Here is a 17,810-nt window from a genome sequence, read left to right on the forward strand (position 1 = left end):
GCTTTGTCTTTTTGACTGACTTCTGTGTTATTCAGAAGAGTATGGTTGACTTCTGAAATCACAGAAAGAACTGGTTGGAATCTCAGGGCTGTGTTGTGTGATTCCCACCTTTCACTCTACTTTGAAAGACCTCCAGTGCAGTCCAGGTCTCTATGGATAACTCTTTGAAAGTTTTTTCACATTTAGTATCAAAGCTGTTAATATTGCACAAGACTTGCTTCTTTTTGTATGTCATGTTTCTTACTTAAAAAAAAAAAGACCAAGAAACAAACTAAAAGGCCCACATTTTATAGCCTGCTGGCTTTTTAAAAAAATAACTGCTGTGATTTAAAAATCTTCCCAAACTAAACATCAAATGAAATAATTAAGCTTCCATACAGCCTCCTATTGCAAGTGGCATTGAGAGGAAATAATTTAATATTTCAAAAAAGGTATATCTGACTGGTTTATTCACTTATTTTTTTAAGAAATGTTTATTGGGTATATGTTCTCTGCCAGGCCCATTGCAAAGTGCTGAAGAAACAAAGAGGAAAAGGCAGATTGTTCTTGCTGTTAGGGAGTTGAAAGTCTAGTGGAATGACTTCCATGAAAATAATAACTTCTTTCAGTTGTTCAGCTAAGTATTGCTAAAAATAGCAGTGACCAAGATAGGTAAGGATCTTGTATTGAAAGAGTTTTTCTTCTAGTGGGGAACACTGATTTTAAAGACTGATTATACCATTAGTTAACCAATTAGTTAATTACAGTAGTGTTAAATGCTTTATAGGAGAAGTACAGGAATATCATGGGAGAACTCAGGAAAGACTTTATAGAGGAGATGGCAGTTGTGTAATATGAAGATTCACTCATGTATACCAAGTTCAAAATTTTTATGGAATGGAGTTTATATTTGCTCAATTTTTTTTTTCATCTTTTTAAATGAGGTCGGGGTTTGAAGAGTGGAGAGAACTTTAAATTATTGTACGATTTGGCAGATCAACTACATGCTGCAGGTAAAGTTACTTTCCTTAGTAGAAAAATGTTCCCATTTCGTTGGAAATATTTTTTCTTCATTATTTCTTTTGTATATAAGTCATTCAAAGCTGCAGATTTTTTGCTTTCTCTGGTTTTCAACTTTTCTCTCTGAAACAGTTTTTCTTAGTCTCCAAGTAAATGGTATAGCATTCAGTGAAGAGAGGTTGTCTATGTTCTTTTTTATTATTTATATGACACACTTAACATTTGCCCCATTTTAGTAGTTTTTTCCATTAAAAAAAAATTAAATGTCAGCTTCATCGCCTACTTCAGATTCAGGAATGCCTTATTTTTCCCTTTATTGGTGGTCTAACATAAATCTCTCATACAAGTAGAAACTAACATTTAACATTATTTTTTAAATTTATAGGGAAGAGACATCTTGTTATTAAAAGTATATTGAGAATGGAATGATGTTTTTTGAAAAATCAGAAAACTAAAAATATTTTAGTTTTTAATTATACAACCATTACATGAATATGTTCTTCTTTTTATAAAAATATCTGTTTTGTTCTCCCCCTTTTGAGAGTTTTGTGTATAACTTTCTAAGCTTTTCCTGTGCTTTTATATTACCTAATATATGTACCCATAGAAACAGTTAATGGTTTTGTCTGAATAAAGGCAGGATATCGACTCTTTATAATCAGATGGTGGTATTTGACTGAGGATATTTCATTCATTCATTCATTCACTGAACAAATATTTATCAAGTGTCCGCCATTTGGCAGGCACTATTTAGGAGTTAAGCGAAAGCAATGAACAAAATAAGCGAAATTATTCTTTCACAGCTCTAGAGGCCACAGGTGTGTTGACATCAAGGTGTTGGCAGAGCCACACTCCCTCTGGGGGTGAATCTGTTTGTTTCCAGTTACCAGAGGCTGCCTTGGCATCCCTGGGCTTATGGCCGCATCACTCCAGTTTCTGCCTCTGTCCTCATATTACTTTCTTCTCTCTGTATCTGTTTCATATCTCCTTCTGTGTCCTTCTTACAAGGATACTGTGATGACATTTAGAACCCACCTAGATAATTCAGGATAAGTGCCTTCTCCCAAGATCCTTAATTTTTTATCCTATCTGCTGTCATACAGGTAATATTCACAGGTTCTGGGTATTAGAAAGTGACTATATCTTTGGAGAGGCCATTTTTCTGCCTACTACAGACAGTAAACACAATAAATTAGTAAATAATATAGTGTGTTAGAGGGTAGTAAATGCTATGAAAATAATAGAACAGGAAAAGGAGAAGGAGGAGGATTGGAGGGGGAGGATTGCAGGTTTAAATAAGCTGGTCAGAGTATGCCTTAATGAGGAGACATCCGAATAAAGGTTTGAAGAAGGTAAGGAAGCAAGCCATGAGGAAATCTGAGAGAGAGTGTTTCAGGTAGAGGAACCAGTAAAGTGCAAAGGGCTTTTTGCTAAGGCAGGAAGGTGTCTGGCCTCCGTGATGAATAACAAGGAGGCCAGTGTGGCTGGAATGAAAAGTGCAGAAAGGGAGAGTGGTAAGAGATAAGATTGGAAGTAATAGACCAGATCACATAGGGCTTGTAGGCCTTCGTAAGGAGATTGGTTTTCTCTGAGTAAAATGGGGAACGATTGAGCAAAAGAGTTGCATGATCTGACACATATTAAAAGCATCAGTCTGGCTACAGTTTTGAGAATAGACTATAGGGTGATAAGTCCAGTAACAGGGAGATCAATTAGAAGACTGTTTCAATCATTCAGTGAGAGATGCTCATGGTTTGGACCAGGTTAGTAGCTGTAGAGGTGGGGAGAAAGAGTTTTGGGATATATATTTGAAGGTAGAACCATTGGGATTTCCTGATAGACTGAATATAGATTATGAGGAAAGGTTTTTATCTGGCAGCTGGTAGGATGGAGTTGCCATTAGCTGAGATGGGGAATACCCCAGGTGGCACAGTTTCCAAGGATAGACCAGCAGTTCAGTTTTGGGCATGCATTCAGGCCACCATATGTGCAGGTTCTGCATCCATGGATTCAGCCAACCATGGATCAAAAATATTCGGGGCGGGGGCTTCCCTGGTGGCGCAGTGGTTAAGAGTCTGCCTGCCGATGCAGGGGACACGGGTTCGTGCCCTGGTTCGGGAGGATCCCACATGCCGCGGAGCGGCTAGGCCCGTGAGCCATGGCCGCTGAGCCTGCGCGTCCGGAGCCTGTGCTCCGCAATGGGAGAGGCCACAACAGTGAGAGGCCCACGTACCGCAAAAAAAAAAGAAAAATATTCAGGGGGAAGAAATTCCAGAAAGTTCCAAAAACAATATGAATTTACATTGCACTGGCAGCTGTTTATATAACATTTACATTGTATTTATAATTATTTACATAGCATTTACATTATTCAGTATTATAAGTAATTTAGAGATGATTTAAAGTATAGGCATTGCACTTCGCAGATATTACATTTTTTACAAATTGAAGGTTTGTGGCAACCCTGCTTTGAGCAAGCCTATTGGTGCCATTTTCCCAACAGCATTTGATCACTTAATGTCTCTTGTGTCACGTTTTGGTAATTCTCGCAATATTTCAAACTTTTTCATTACTGATATATTTGTTAACGATATGTGATCAGTGACCTTTGATGTTACTGTTGCAAAAAGACTGTGACTTGCTGAAGGCTCAGATGATGACTAACATTTTTTAGCAATAAAGTATTTTTAAATTAAGGTACGTACATTATTTTGTTAGACATAATGCTATTGCACATTTAATAGACTACAGTATAGTATAAACATAACCTTCATATGCAAAAAAATCCATGTAACTTGCTTTACTGTGGTGGTTTGGAACCGAACCAGCGATATCTCTGAGGTATGCCTGTATACGTAGGTTATATGCAAATATATGCCATTTTATTGTACATAAGGGATTTGAGCATCCTTGGATTTCAGTATCCTTGTGGGGCGGGGTTCCTGAAACCAGTCCCCTGCGGATACTGAGGAATGATTGTACTAAGTTTTGAGATGTCAAATAATAGACATCCTAATAGAGATGTCAGTTAAGCAATCGGTATAGGAATGTGGAGTTCAAAAGTTTGGGCTGGAGATAGAAATTTGGAAATCAATTGCGTTTATTTGGCATTTGAAGCCATGAGACCAGATGAACTCACCAAGGGAACTAACTGAGTGTAGATATAGAAGAGGTCCCAGGACTAAGCCTTAGACTCTGCAAGATTAAGAGGTAGGGGAGAAGGGGAGAACGAAGACCAAAAGGAAGGGGTAAGTAAGGCAGGAAAATCAGGATAGAGAGTATGATGTTTTGGAATCCAAATGAAGTGTTTCAGTAAGGGAAAGAGTGATGACCTATGTCAAATGCTGCAAGGACAGAAGGTCAAGGAAGGTGAGGACTGAAAGGTGACTAATTGATTCAAACACTTAGAAGTCATTGGTGACTTTGAGCAGTTTTAGTAATGGGGGTGGTGGGTAGTGGGGGTGAAAACCTGATTGGAGTGGGTTTAAAAGAATGGTCCTAGGTAGTAGTTACCTGGTTGTATTCACTTATGATCAGCCATTGAGCAGTAGCACATTTGTGATTTGTGTGCTTTTCTTTATGTGTGTTATATCTTAATAAAAAAGTTTTTAGAAATAGAATGGGAGGCCTGGCATTAGAGACAGTGAATGCAAACAACTCTTTAGAGGCTTTTAACTATATGGGAGAGCAGAGAAATAGCCAGTAGCTAGAGGGGGAGTGGGACGAACAGAGGGACTTTTCAAAGATTGGACAAATAATAGCATACTTACATGCTGATAGGAATGCTTCATTTAAGAGGGAGATTAATCATACACGAGATAGACAGGAGAGTTACTGGAGGGATGTTCTTGAGTAGATGAGAGAGAATATGAACACAGCTGCAGGTTGATGGGTGAATGTGTTAGTTGGAGCACGTGGAAATTCTCTTCTGATTGTTTCAACTTTTTCAGTGAAATAGGCAGAATCTTAAAGAGTATTGGAAGTTTGAAGAGAGAAGGAAAGATATGAAATTATATCGATAGTTTAAGAAAGATGGAGAGAATTAAGGCCTATTTATTTAAAGTAAAACCCAGTTAACATGGCTGAGTATTGGTGTTTTTCTCCAGCCATGCAGAACTATAGTAGGACAGGCATGGAAAAGGTGGAAAGATTGCTTAATCAGTAACCAGAGATGGAGGATTTCCACTTGAGTGTGATGGTATAAGAGGAGGGCAAAGAAATTAAAGACATATGCAAAGGAGTGATTAGAGTCACTGATCATAGAAATTAAGCTGGGTAAAGAAAGAAGAGAGAACATGAGGGGAGAGAGGGACAATGAATAGAATTGTGGATCCCAGTGTGGTCAGAGGGTTGTTGGAGTAGGGTACTAAAAATAGTCAGCTAGAAAGGGGAGGTCACAGAGAGACTTTGGAAATCAAGATTATTGAGGGAGGTTGCTAATGGGCTGGTTGGGGATTTGACCATGGGCAGAGTGAAGGACAAGATGACTGGAGGAGAGTTGCTCAAGGAACTGAGAAGCCAGGGTGTCAAAGTCTTCAAGAATTAAGACTAGTATTGGAGAAAGTGACAAAGACCCAGAAGCTAAAAATCATTGAGGGATGAAGGAGATTGACCTGCTGGTTGATAGATGACACAGCAATATATGGGTGACATCTGATGACATGAGATTCGAAGCTGAAGGGTTTTAAGGAGGGAGGAGGGGAAACTTTCTGAGAGTGGCGGTGAGGGCCTGGTGTACCACCTCTAGGCCCAGTGGTATGAAGATGGTGGCAGACAAAGCGACATCTGCTGGAGAGGGCTGCAGGGGAATCCTTGTCCTCAGGGAACATTTAGACAGATAGGTGGAAGATACAGAGACTTGTGGTTTGCTGGTATCAAGCTGTGAATTCCAGAAATCATAGTGTAAGGTTTCAGGAATTGGGGAGCAGTGGGAGAAGGGTGCAGATTGGGGAGCTGCAGGGCATTGTGGGGATCAGTGTATGGGTTATGAAGGATAACCTTTGAGTCTGGGGCTTGATGCAGTGACTAATGTAAGTGAAGGGCAGAATGTGATCAGTCCTGACTGACTCATGATAGGTAGTGGAGGTGAATCTGTGAGTGTTAAGAGGTAGTGAGGAGTATTCACTAGGGCTCCCCCTTTTTGTCCTCTCTAGATGGAGATGAAGAGGACCTGAGGCTCATTGTTGACCCCTGCTGGGAGTGGGGTACCTTTTCTCCAAGTACAGGGCCCCTTTTGACTCCTGCTGAATGAGGATAGAAGGCTAGTTAAATTCTCATTTTTATTTTTAGATAGAAAATACTGGTTAAGCCTTTATCTTGTGTTGTATGTAACTCTTTTCTTTATCTGGTCCTAGGGGTAAAGATATTATAATACCTTTCTTTAAAAGCTGTGAAGTTACGGTGTAAAGGAGCATTATATAATGACGTCCCAAACAGGTTATAATGTATGTTTTATGTATGTACTATATCAGTATTTTTTTTTACTGTTATCAGTGAATATTCCAACTAGTTGAATAATAGAGCTTAAAAAAATGACAAATATTTTTTCCTTAGTTGGTGCGTCTCGTGCTGCTGTTGATGCTGGCTTTGTTCCCAATGACTTGCAAGTTGGACAGACAGGAAAAATAGTAGCACCGGTAAGTATCGCAATAAAATATGCCATGCAGAATTCTATGGGGATAAGAACTGTATATATTTGTGGAACAATCATACCTGTGATTGGTGCCCTATTCAATGTACCTAAGCAGTTAGCCATTACCATGGTGAATGTGTCCTTCTCACAGGTCTGTGGATTTCTTGGCCTCAGTAAAACACAGAGCAGTTCTTAAATCCAGCATTGTTTTTCACATTTTTTAAAGCAGTGGAATAGTTTGTCAAATTTATGTCACAACACTAAATATAAAATTGATAGAAGCAGCATTTTATTATTAAATGGATTTTACAAGTTCACGTTAACATTTATTTACCATAAAGCCTATATATTATAAAATCTATCAGTAAAACTGATGAATCTATATTAATGAACACAGAATCTCAAAATTGGGAGCTGTGAGTGACAACTGTGGTCTTATATCTTCCTGAACACCTAGTTTATTTCTGTATTATGTCTAGTTGCATGAAATTCAGAAAATTCTTATCCATATGGGTAAGTGATACTAGACTATTCAGTTAAAACTATCCAAAACTTACAAAAGGAATACTTTGGTTTCAAAGTTGAATCACTAACAATATCTAATGATTGTTCACATTTCTTAGATGATTCAGGTTTTCAGTGAATACAATTCTCAGCCAGTTTAAGTCTTTACTGTATGGAGGAAAATGAATTTTTTTATATATTTCAAAAATTTTTTAATGTATTTCAAAATTTTTTTAATGTATTTCAAAGCAGGATATTAAGTCATATCCGTTTTAAAAAATCTCATATCTCAGTGCCCTGTTCCATCAGAGGTTCATTCAAAGTTTCAAAATAGGCAAAAAATTTGTCTTGCTTTTGAAGTTTGTTTTGAAGAGTGTTCAGTCTTTTGCCCATTTTAAAATTGGGTTCTTTGTCTTTTTATTGCTTCTTTATTCACTTTCTTTTGAAGAGCAGAAATTTTTAATTTTTATAAGATCTAATGTATTGATGGTTGTTAATACTTTTTGTGTTATTCAGCTTATTTGAAGTCAGATAAGATCTCAGAATGTAAAATAGTTACTAAATAAACAAAGTCACAAAACCATGTGACCTATTTGCTTGTGATACTGCATTAGTGAGGCTGTGAGAGCATTTATGGAGCAAGTAAGCTCAAGCCTTCCCTAGCATTTAATGAGGTGTGGCACATAGGTATTTTTTTGGTAGAAATCTTCTTCTTCCTAGTTTACATGAATAGATAATCTTTAGGCTTGAATTTATTTACAAAAGATCAGACCCACAACCTTCCTAATCAATAATACTTCTACAAGGAAGTATGGTGAGAGACAAACTTTTATTTACATTGACTTTTCAGTAACAACACACTTGTTATTAAGTAGGATAGCAGAATGACAGGGAATGACCAGTGGCATCCTTACCTGTATTGTAAATAAATGTCATACAGTCAGCTTTCTTCAACATTACTGTCATGAATATAGGATTATTGAAAATTTTTCATAAGGAATTTAAATACATTAAAGGCTTTGAAGACTTTCTTTAACATAAATCATGTAAGCCCCTGAGATTCTGATTCATTAACTCTGAGTTAGAGTTTGACATGTATATATATGTGTACATATTTATTTGTGTGTGTGTGTGTGTGTGTGTGTAGTTTTCTTTAAGGCTTTAAAGCCTTTTTGAGATGATCTCAAGTTTACAGAAAACTTTCAAGGACAGAGTAAAAGCCTTTATTTTTGTGGACTATTTGAGAGTAAGTTGCTGAGATGATTCTCCATCATCTCCAAATATGTAGGACATTGTCCTATAAAGCCACAATACAACTTTTAAAATTAGGAGATTAACATAAATTTACATTAATACTATCTAATCATTAGCCCTTGTTCAGGTTTTGCCAGTTGTCCCAATAATGTCCTATATAGCAAAAGGATGTATTTTATACTATCAGATGGTACACAATTTCATTGTGTCTTATTAGATTTTCACTTTGACCATTTGGTTAAATTTTTCATAAGGAATTTAAATATATTAAAGGCTTTGATATCTGTCAAACTTCTCCACTGTAAAGTTATTTTTCCCTTTGCAATTAATAAATGTTTTATGAGGAGGTACTTTGAAATGATGTGAATATTCCAGTTCTCCTCACTTTCAGTTTATATTTATTTATAAATGAATGTTAAATAAATATTCATTTCTTTATAATAGGACTTATGGTTCCTGTTTTATTCAATGGGTGAAAATCTGTTGTTATTACTTTAATTGATGTAAAAATTGTTCCACATTTGGCCAGTGAGAACCCCTTCAAGGTGGCTTCTGTATCTTCTTGACATGTTCCCATAATTCTTTGAGGCCTTTCTTACTTACTGGCAGAATAAGACGTTCCAGGCTTTTTGTACCTTTCCTATCCCAGCCCTGGCATCAGTCTTTTCTCCAGGGAGTCCTGGCTCCTTTTAGTGAAGAATAGTATGAAGCTGACATCTGGATGTTAATTGTGCTCGTTGCTATTCCCAGGACCCCTCAGTGAAAAAAGCTAGGGAATGTGTGTAGGTATGTATATATGTATGCAGATATACACACATATGTATTCATATACACATACAAACATTTATATGTATTTCACTATCAGTCTATCTACATTGAAAACCATGAGTTCACAGTGACATCACCAATTCCAGTCCAAGGTCAATTCTGACTCTCCCTTTCCCTGTTTGTAATGCCTTTCATTGGCAGTAAAAAACCTGGACCCTGCCAATACGTTAACCTGCACAAATGCTCTCCTTGCCCCACTCAGGCTCCCACACCCTGCACTGAACATTCAGCCCTCCTATATAGATAACCCTACCTACCTTGCTTGGACTCTGACACCCCTCTGGATCATTTCTTCCCAAAGTAGTTGTACAGTTTTATATTTCCACCAACTATGTATCTGGGTTCCACTTGCTCCTCATTTTCACCAACATTTGGTATTTTAGCGTTCAGGTGCTTGTGTAGTGGTGTACTTTATATGTGGTTTTAATTTGCATTTTCCTGATATCTGTGATGATGAACACTGTTGTGTTATTGGCCACTCAGATGTCTTCCTTACAAAGTATTTGTTCAGATGTATGGCACCTTTTTTATTGAATTGCTTGTCTTTTTGTTATTGAGTTGTAGAAGTTTTTAAAAAAATCTATTCCAGATATGTTACTTGTCATATATGTTTTGCAAATATTTTCTCCCAATCTGTGGCTTGCCTATTTATTTTAATGGTATCAAGATGAGGAACTTCCCTTCTGTTCCCGATTTGCTGAGAGTTGTTATCATGAATGGTTGTTGAATTTTGTCAAATATTTCTCTGCATCTGTTGAAATGATCATGGTTTTTTTCCTTTTTTCTGTTAATTTGGTGAATTACATTGGTTGATTTTTGAATGTTAAACCACCTTGAGTTACTGTGGTAAACCCTACTTGATCATGATATGTTATCCTTTTAATACATTGCTGGTTTTGATTGACTAATATTTTTTTAAAGATTTTTAGGCCTGTCTTTATCAAAATAATCTCTAATTCCCCCCTGCCCAATATCTTTGTCTAATTCTGGTATTGGCATTATGCTGGCTTCATAAAATGAGTTGAAAGATATTCCCTCCTGCTATATTTTCTGAAGGAAATATCTGTGTAAGATTGGTTTGTGTGTGTGTGGGCTGCTTTTACTTTTTGGCTCTTATGAATAATGCAGATAGGAACATTCATGTACAGGTTTTTGTGTGGACATGTGTTTTCATTTCTCTTGGATATGTACTGAGGAGTGGAATTGCTTTTCATATGGTAACTTTATGTTTAACCTTTGAGGAACTGCCAGACTGTTTTGCAGAGCAGCTACACTAATGAACCAACTCTTAGCTTTGTTAATTTTTTTCATTGTTTTCTTTTTATTGATTTTTGCTCTTAATTTTCTTCCTTCTAATTACTTTGGGTTTACCTTGCTCTTAAGGTAGAACTTTACTTCATTAATTTTGTATTTTGCTTGTTTTTAAATGTAAATATTAAAGATACAAATTTCCCTCTAAATAGGACTTTAGATGCATCCCACAAATTTTGATATGTTTTCATCATTCGTTAAAAAAATTTTCTAATTTAGAAAATTAAGAATGTTTAATTTCTATATATTTGTGATTTTTTTTCCTAGATAGCTTTCTATTACTGATTTCAAATTTAATTTTGGTGAGCATCTCTTTAATATTTCAGTATCAGAATTCATTGAGTCTTATTTTATGGCCTAACAAATGCTCTATCTTGGTGAATATACCTTGTGCACTTGAAAAGAATGTTTATCCTGCCATTAGCCACTACAAGAATAAAGATTAGTGAACTTGAAGATATGGCAGCAAAAACTGTCCAAAATGAAACACAGAAAATTTTGAAAACACAGGAAAAAAATGGACAGAGCCTTGGTGAGCTATGGGACAACTTTAGGAGGCCTAATATATGTGTAATTGGATCAGGAAAACTATTGTAAGAAATAATGACCATAGAATGTCCAAATTTGATGAAAACTATAAATCCACAGATCTCAGAAGCTCAACAAACGCCAAGAACAGGAAACAGGAATGAAACTACAAGGCGTATAATAGTCAAATTGTTTACAGAATGATAAAAAGGAAAAAATTTTTTTCAGAAAGGAAGTCATTTTATTTTTAGTACATTTGCTTTGGAGGGAGAGCCAACTAATTGGAAAGAGTCCATAATTTAACCAACATCAGATCTCCTTGCTGCATTCCCTATTGAAACTTTTTTCTTTTTCAAATTCTTTTCCCATTTAGGTTATTAGCAGAGTACTGAGCAGGGTTTCCTGTGCTATACAGTAGGTCCTTTTTGGTTATCTATTTTAAATATAGCAGTGTGTACATGTTAGTCCCAAACTCCCAGTCTGTTCATACCCCCCACCCTTTTACCCTGGTAACCATAAGTTGGTTCTCTAAGTCTGTGAGTCTGTTTCTGTTTTATAAATAAGTACATTTGTATCATTTTTTCTTAGATTCTGCATATAAGCGATATCGTATGATATTTGTCTTTCTCTGACTTACTTCACTTAGTATGATGATCTCCAGGTTCATCCATGTTGCTGCAAATGGCATTATTTCATTCTTTTTAATGGCTGAGTAATATTCCATTGTATATATGTACCACATCTTCTTTATCCATTCACCTGTCGATGGACATTTAGGTTGCTTCCATGTGTTGGCTATTGTAAATAGTGCTGCATTGCACATTGGGGTGCCTGTATCTTTTTGAATAATGGTTTTCTCCGGGTATATGCCCAGGAGTGGGATTGCTAAATCATATGGTAGCTCTATTTTTAGTTTTTTAAAGAATCTTCATACTGTTCTCTGTAGTGACTGTACCAGTTTATATTCCCACCAACAGTGTGGGAGGGTTCCCTTTTCTCTACACCCTCTCTGACATTTGTTCTTTGTAGAATTTTTGTTGATGGCCATTATGACTGGTATGAGGTGATACCTCATTGTAGTTTTGATGTGCATTTCCCTAATAATTAGCAGTGTTGAGCATCTTTTCATGTGCCTCTTGGCCATCTGTATGTCATAAATGTTTCCAGATTCACTGACTTTGCAGTTTTCTCCAGCTAATGATCAGCAAACACCTTTTATTACTTTAAATGAGAACAAAACGAAGACCTAAAATCTCATGATCAAGAATTGTTTTCTGACGGACAAGCAGAATTGTTTGGTCTATTTTTATGGTTGATATAATTGTATTCAAAACTCATAAACAATGTACATCCACATCAATACTGATAAAAATAAATTCTTAAAAGCAGTGAGAGAAAAGTGTAAATGAACTCAATATTCCAGTCAAAAAGCAGAGATTACCAGATGTATACAAAGCAAGACTCAGCTATATGCTACCTAAAAGAAATACATTTTAGATAGAAAAAAATACACCATACAAATAGTGAGCATAAGAAATCTGGTTTGTCTTTTTTAATATCAGATAAAGCAAACTTCCAAGACAATGGGTACTGCCAAACATAAAGAGGCCATTATGTAATGATAAAAGGATCAATTTATCAGAAAGAACTATCATGAATGTGTAACTGCCCAATAACAGAATTTCAAAATACATCAGGCAAAATCTGACAGAACTAAAGTGAGGAATAAACAAATCCATAATTATAGTTGGAGGGTTTAATACCTTCTCCCAGTAATTGACAGAATAACTAGATGGAAAATTTCAGTAAGGACATAAAAGATCTAGACCAGGGGACAGCAAGCTATCTGTAAATCACATAGGAAGTATTTTTGGTTTAATTGGCCATAGTCTCTGTTGTAACTACTTAACTCTTCTGTTGTAGAGCAGAAGCAGCCATAGACTTGTAAGTAAGTGAATGAATTGTATTCCATTATAACTTTATGTACAAAAACAGATGGCGGTCCAGTTTTGGCCTGTTGACATAGAACACTATGCCACATTATTTTTCTCTACTTTTATTCTAGGACTCCAGTTGCACATATTTTAGATATCTTTATATTCTTCTGTAGGTTACTTAAGCTCTGTTCATTCTTTTTCATGTTTTTTTTCCCTCTGTTCTTCAGATTGAATAATTTTATTGGTCTATCTTCAAGGTTACTGACTCTTTTATAATTTCTAATATACTATTAAACCCATCTAGGAAATTTCTGATTTTGTATTTTTTAGTTCTAAATTTTCATTTGGTTCTTTTTATACTTTCATTTCTCTGCTGAGATTTCTTATCTGTGCAGTCATTACAGGTATCTTGCTTTACATCCTTGACCATACTTGTAATAGCTGCTTTTAAATCCTTGTGTACTAATTCCAAGTTCTGGGTTATTTCAGGGTTGATGTCCTTTGATTGTATTTTCACACTTTCTCGTTTCATTATGTGTGTAGTACAATGGTTCTCAAATTTTTTGTCTTAGGGCTCCTTTTAAAATTTATTTAGGGCTCTCAGAGCTTTTGTTTATTTGGGTTATATCTATTGATATTTCTTATATTAGAAATTCAAACTGAGAAAATTTTAAAATATTTATTCTTTTGAAAATAACAACAGTAAAGCCATTTCTTTTAATATAAATAACATTTTAGTGAAAATAACTGTCTTCCAAAACAAATTTAATGAGAATAATGGTAGTTTTTTACATTTTTGACTTGATATCTGGCTTAGTAGAAAACTGCTAGATTCTCGTTTCTGCTAATTGTGTGTTGTTTTATATTGGTTTGATTGAAGTATATGAAGAAAATCCAGCATCACACAGATATATAGAAAGAAAGGAGTATTTTAATAGCCTTTTCATTAAATTGTAGATATTCTTCTTTTACACTACATCAGAACTTGACAAGGAGTAAATTCTTAAAGGGTATTGGCAGTGTGGAATCTGAAACATATCAATGAACTTTTCATACCCTTACATTAAAATCTGTTGGTCTGTATTGTACTTCGAATGGATCTTTCACTATCCTGTAACATTTAGAAAATAACCTTTAGTGAGTTTTGTAGATCTTTCAAATGTTGACACATTTTATCAATATCAAAACATTACCTTCATCATGAGTATCACCACTCATCTCATTAGAGGAGTCTTTACAGTTCATATTCATGGATACAAGTTTTTAAAAAATTCTAATTATCAACTTAATTCACAAATTTTGTCCATGGCAACAAAAACTTTGTTTTCTAGGAATTGATAAGCTCACCTCATTCATTTTCAATAAAATGTCTGCCAAAACTCCAAATATCTATCAGTTGTTCTTTGAAGTGGAAATGGTGATCCATGAAAATGTGGGTGGTTTACTCAAACCATCACACGAGCCATTTTCCTCAAGACAATCATTGTGCTTTTGTATGCAATGGAAGTACTTTGCATACTTCGTGATTTGTCACACAGAATACTAAAAAGATGTGTGCTCAAAGGTCAAGATTTAATAAAACTAATAATTTTTACTACTTCATCAAGGGCATTGTTAAGTGAAACCAGGTTTTCTTTTTCTTTTTTTTTAAACTGTATGTGGCCATGAAGAATGCAGTGACAACTAGTACAGTTTGGTGCAACTGTCTTGCTTAAGGCTAAGGCAGCAGTTTTACCCACTGTTATTTTTACATCATCAGTGCAAAAGTCAATACAGTTTTTCTAGGATAAGCCATGAGATCCAAAAATGTTACTTAATACTTTGAGTTTTTCAGTACCACTTTTGTTTGTTGCCAAGCATTCACATAAAGGAATTCTTCAGTATTTAGTTGTTATTGATACTGGACAAATACAATTAAAACACAAAACCCAACTATATAGATTTGTCTGTTTGTTAGGCAGAAGTACAATTTTGCAGATGATTTATTAACTTAATATTCATGTTTACAGTTAAATCTTTTATTCAGCAAGTTCCTGTATCATTGGAATGTGGCAGTGCCATAGTTTCTTTCACTGTTTTTTCATCTAGCAGGCATTTAGCAAGGTCACCTTTATTAGTCTTTTAGCAACTGTGCTTGTCTAGCCAATGAAATATGATAACCCATATGATGCTTCAGTGACTTTTTCCTTCCTGGTTTGAAAAGCTAAACAATTTTTTACTTTTAAACTCATCACATCTGTGTTAAAAATAAAACATTCAATTAATTTTTCTCTAAATGGACTTATTTTCAAAATGGCCATCATTTCTGTTGCAAAAGACACAGTAACATAAATTATTAACATCTCTGAAGCCAAGAGAAAGATAACTTTCATCATGTTTTCACTTATTTTTAATTTTACACAATATTTTTTAGAATACATTCCTCTTTTCCATAAGTTAGAGATCTCTGTTATCAGTTTCATCTTTATCAGCATCTTTTGATGTAGATGTTGGAGCTGTGGGTTGGGAAAGTGAGTCTTCTGTATTTTAGTATAAATATTAGCAAAATCTAAAATTATAGTTTTAGATAAATTTTAAAATATGTAAAAATTTACAAAACATTTTTTATTGCCATATAAGGTAACAAAATGTACTTCTTGTGTTTCCTTGTAGGCACAGGGAAATCTTTGGGATTCCAAATATCAATTTATTGGATGATAATGAGGTTACAGAAATTACAACTATAAGAGCACAAGCTACTGTACTGAGAACAAACTGAGTTAATCTCTCTAAACATACATATTTATACTTAAAACCTACTACTTTAAACATTTTTAGGTAACACAGAAATACAGATGCCTACCTTCTGGTAGTTACCAGAGAGATGACTTCCTCAAACAGTCATGTAACCACTGGAAAACTGCACTGTAGCATTGTGATAGAATGAGAGAGAAAAGGACAAATAACATTTTAGTATTACTATGAAAATATTTTTGACCTTGCAGACCCCTGAAAGGGTCTTGGGACTTACAGGAATATGCAGGTCACATTTTAAGAATCACTGGCCTAGTACTTTGGGATCATATTATGCACATTGAATAATATGTTTAGAGATTATGGATTCTCTTATATTTCTATTGAGAATATTCATTTTTGTTTTCGCAGGCAATTAATTTGACTGCACTCAAACCTCAAATCCTCTTCTCTTTTGGCCTAGCCAGCTGGCTTAGAGGCTACCTGACACATGTCCAGTGTGTGTCCGGGGGTGGTCAGCCAGAGTTTTGAGCAGAATATGTATGCAGAGTTTGTGGTTGTCCCTCTGGAATATTTTCCTCACCTTCCAGCTAATGTTGCAGCCATAAATACTGTCTTGTTTGTTCCCTCCACTAATAAGACTGCAGGTTTCTGTCTAAAGTGGCTGCTTTCTGAGGGGCTTTTATTCCCCTTGTGGGAGATCTGCATATGTCCCAAGGGAAGAAGTAGAGGTGTACAGTGGGCTGTTTTCATTGTGCTTCCCTCCCCAACAGAATTCTGGCTTCTCAAGTGTCCACTATCTTGGTTGATCTCCAACGTATTTAAACAGTTGCTGCCTTTATTTTCACCAGGTTTCACAGTTTTTCTCTGCAAGAGGGGGGTTAGTCTGATACAAACTATTCTCAGGGCCATAAGCAGGAGTCCTGAGGCTTAGAACTGAGCACATTACTTCATGTGTGCTCTGACTAGTACAGAGTTGGATTATTATCTTCCTAAATAATATTTTAATTAGTGCTACTTAATATTGCATTAGATTCTTGGCAGCCAGATCCTACTGTTGGCATCTGAAGACATCCAAAATCTCTCTTCTCCTTCCTCCATATTTTATTGTCTGCTGTTAAAACCGTGTCTAGTAATAATGCAATGTTTAGTAATAATGCAATGTTTCTTAGTGTTTAAAGCTGAACAAAGTACTTTCAGTTATCTTTATTAAATTTGGGTCTGTGTTGTCTTACCACCAAAACCTCCTGAATCTTTTAAAGCTTGATTTTTTTCATTCATATTCCTTTTAACTTTATATTATTTGAAGATCCTATGTTGTATTTTGTTGCCATTTTGTTACAGCTATGGAAAGAATCATCATAGTTCTCTCTGATGATGATAGTAAGAAGTTCCTTATTTCACGTAAGGGGACACTTAAAGGCAAATTCTGTTATTTCACAAAATAATTTTACTTTTATTATCAATTTTTTAAGAAAATATCTGATACCTCAGAGATTCTATGAATTTAGTTATACTTTTAAATACATTTTTTTATTATCATTCATAGTAGTTGACACGTACATATGGAAGATTACTGAACATTTATTTATATGGAACAATCTGGTATGTTTATGGATTCATGCTCCATGCAAGAATTCAGACCCAGTTATGGGGATCCACTAGTCTGTAGCTTACTGTTGCAACGAAGACTTCTTTTCCTTTCTTTTTTTAATTAACTTTTTATTTGGAAATAATTTCAAACTTATAAAATTTGAAAATCAAAAATAATACAGTGTGTGTGTATGTGTACACGTATGTACACAGTTTTTTTCTGAACTATTTGACAGTAAGATCATGACCTGTAAATACTTCAGTGTGTATTTCCAAAGAGTAGAAGTAGTCTCTTACACAAATGAATATGAAAACAACCATAGAAAATCTATGGAATGCAGCAAAAGCAGTTGTTAGAGGGAAGTTCATAGTGATACAGGCCTGCCTCAAAATACCAAGAAAAATCTCAAGTAAACAACCTAACCTACCACCTAAAAGAATTAGAAAAAGAAGAACAAACAAAACCTAAAATTGGCAGAAGGAAGCAAAGA

At 35.2% G+C, this 17,810-nt stretch overlaps 1 protein-coding gene across 1 annotated transcript in view; it reads left to right on the top strand.

Annotated features, from left to right (window-relative positions):
• Positions 1 to 17,810, top strand: part of ETFA (electron transfer flavoprotein subunit alpha) — an 85,254-nt gene that overhangs the window by 23,259 nt on the left and 44,185 nt on the right. Inside the window, exons 8-9 of the mRNA XM_029236799.1 lie at positions 924 to 992; positions 6,553 to 6,635. Of these exons, the coding sequence (XP_029092632.1) occupies positions 924 to 992; positions 6,553 to 6,635 (152 nt within the window). The remainder of the gene's footprint in view (positions 1 to 923; positions 993 to 6,552; positions 6,636 to 17,810) is intronic.

This window comes from Monodon monoceros, unplaced genomic scaffold (assembly GCF_005190385.1).
Source record: "Monodon monoceros isolate NGI ecotype Baffin Bay Population unplaced genomic scaffold, NGI_Narwhal_1 Super_Scaffold_21, whole genome shotgun sequence".
Classification (NCBI taxonomy): Eukaryota; Metazoa; Chordata; class Mammalia; order Artiodactyla; family Monodontidae; genus Monodon; species Monodon monoceros.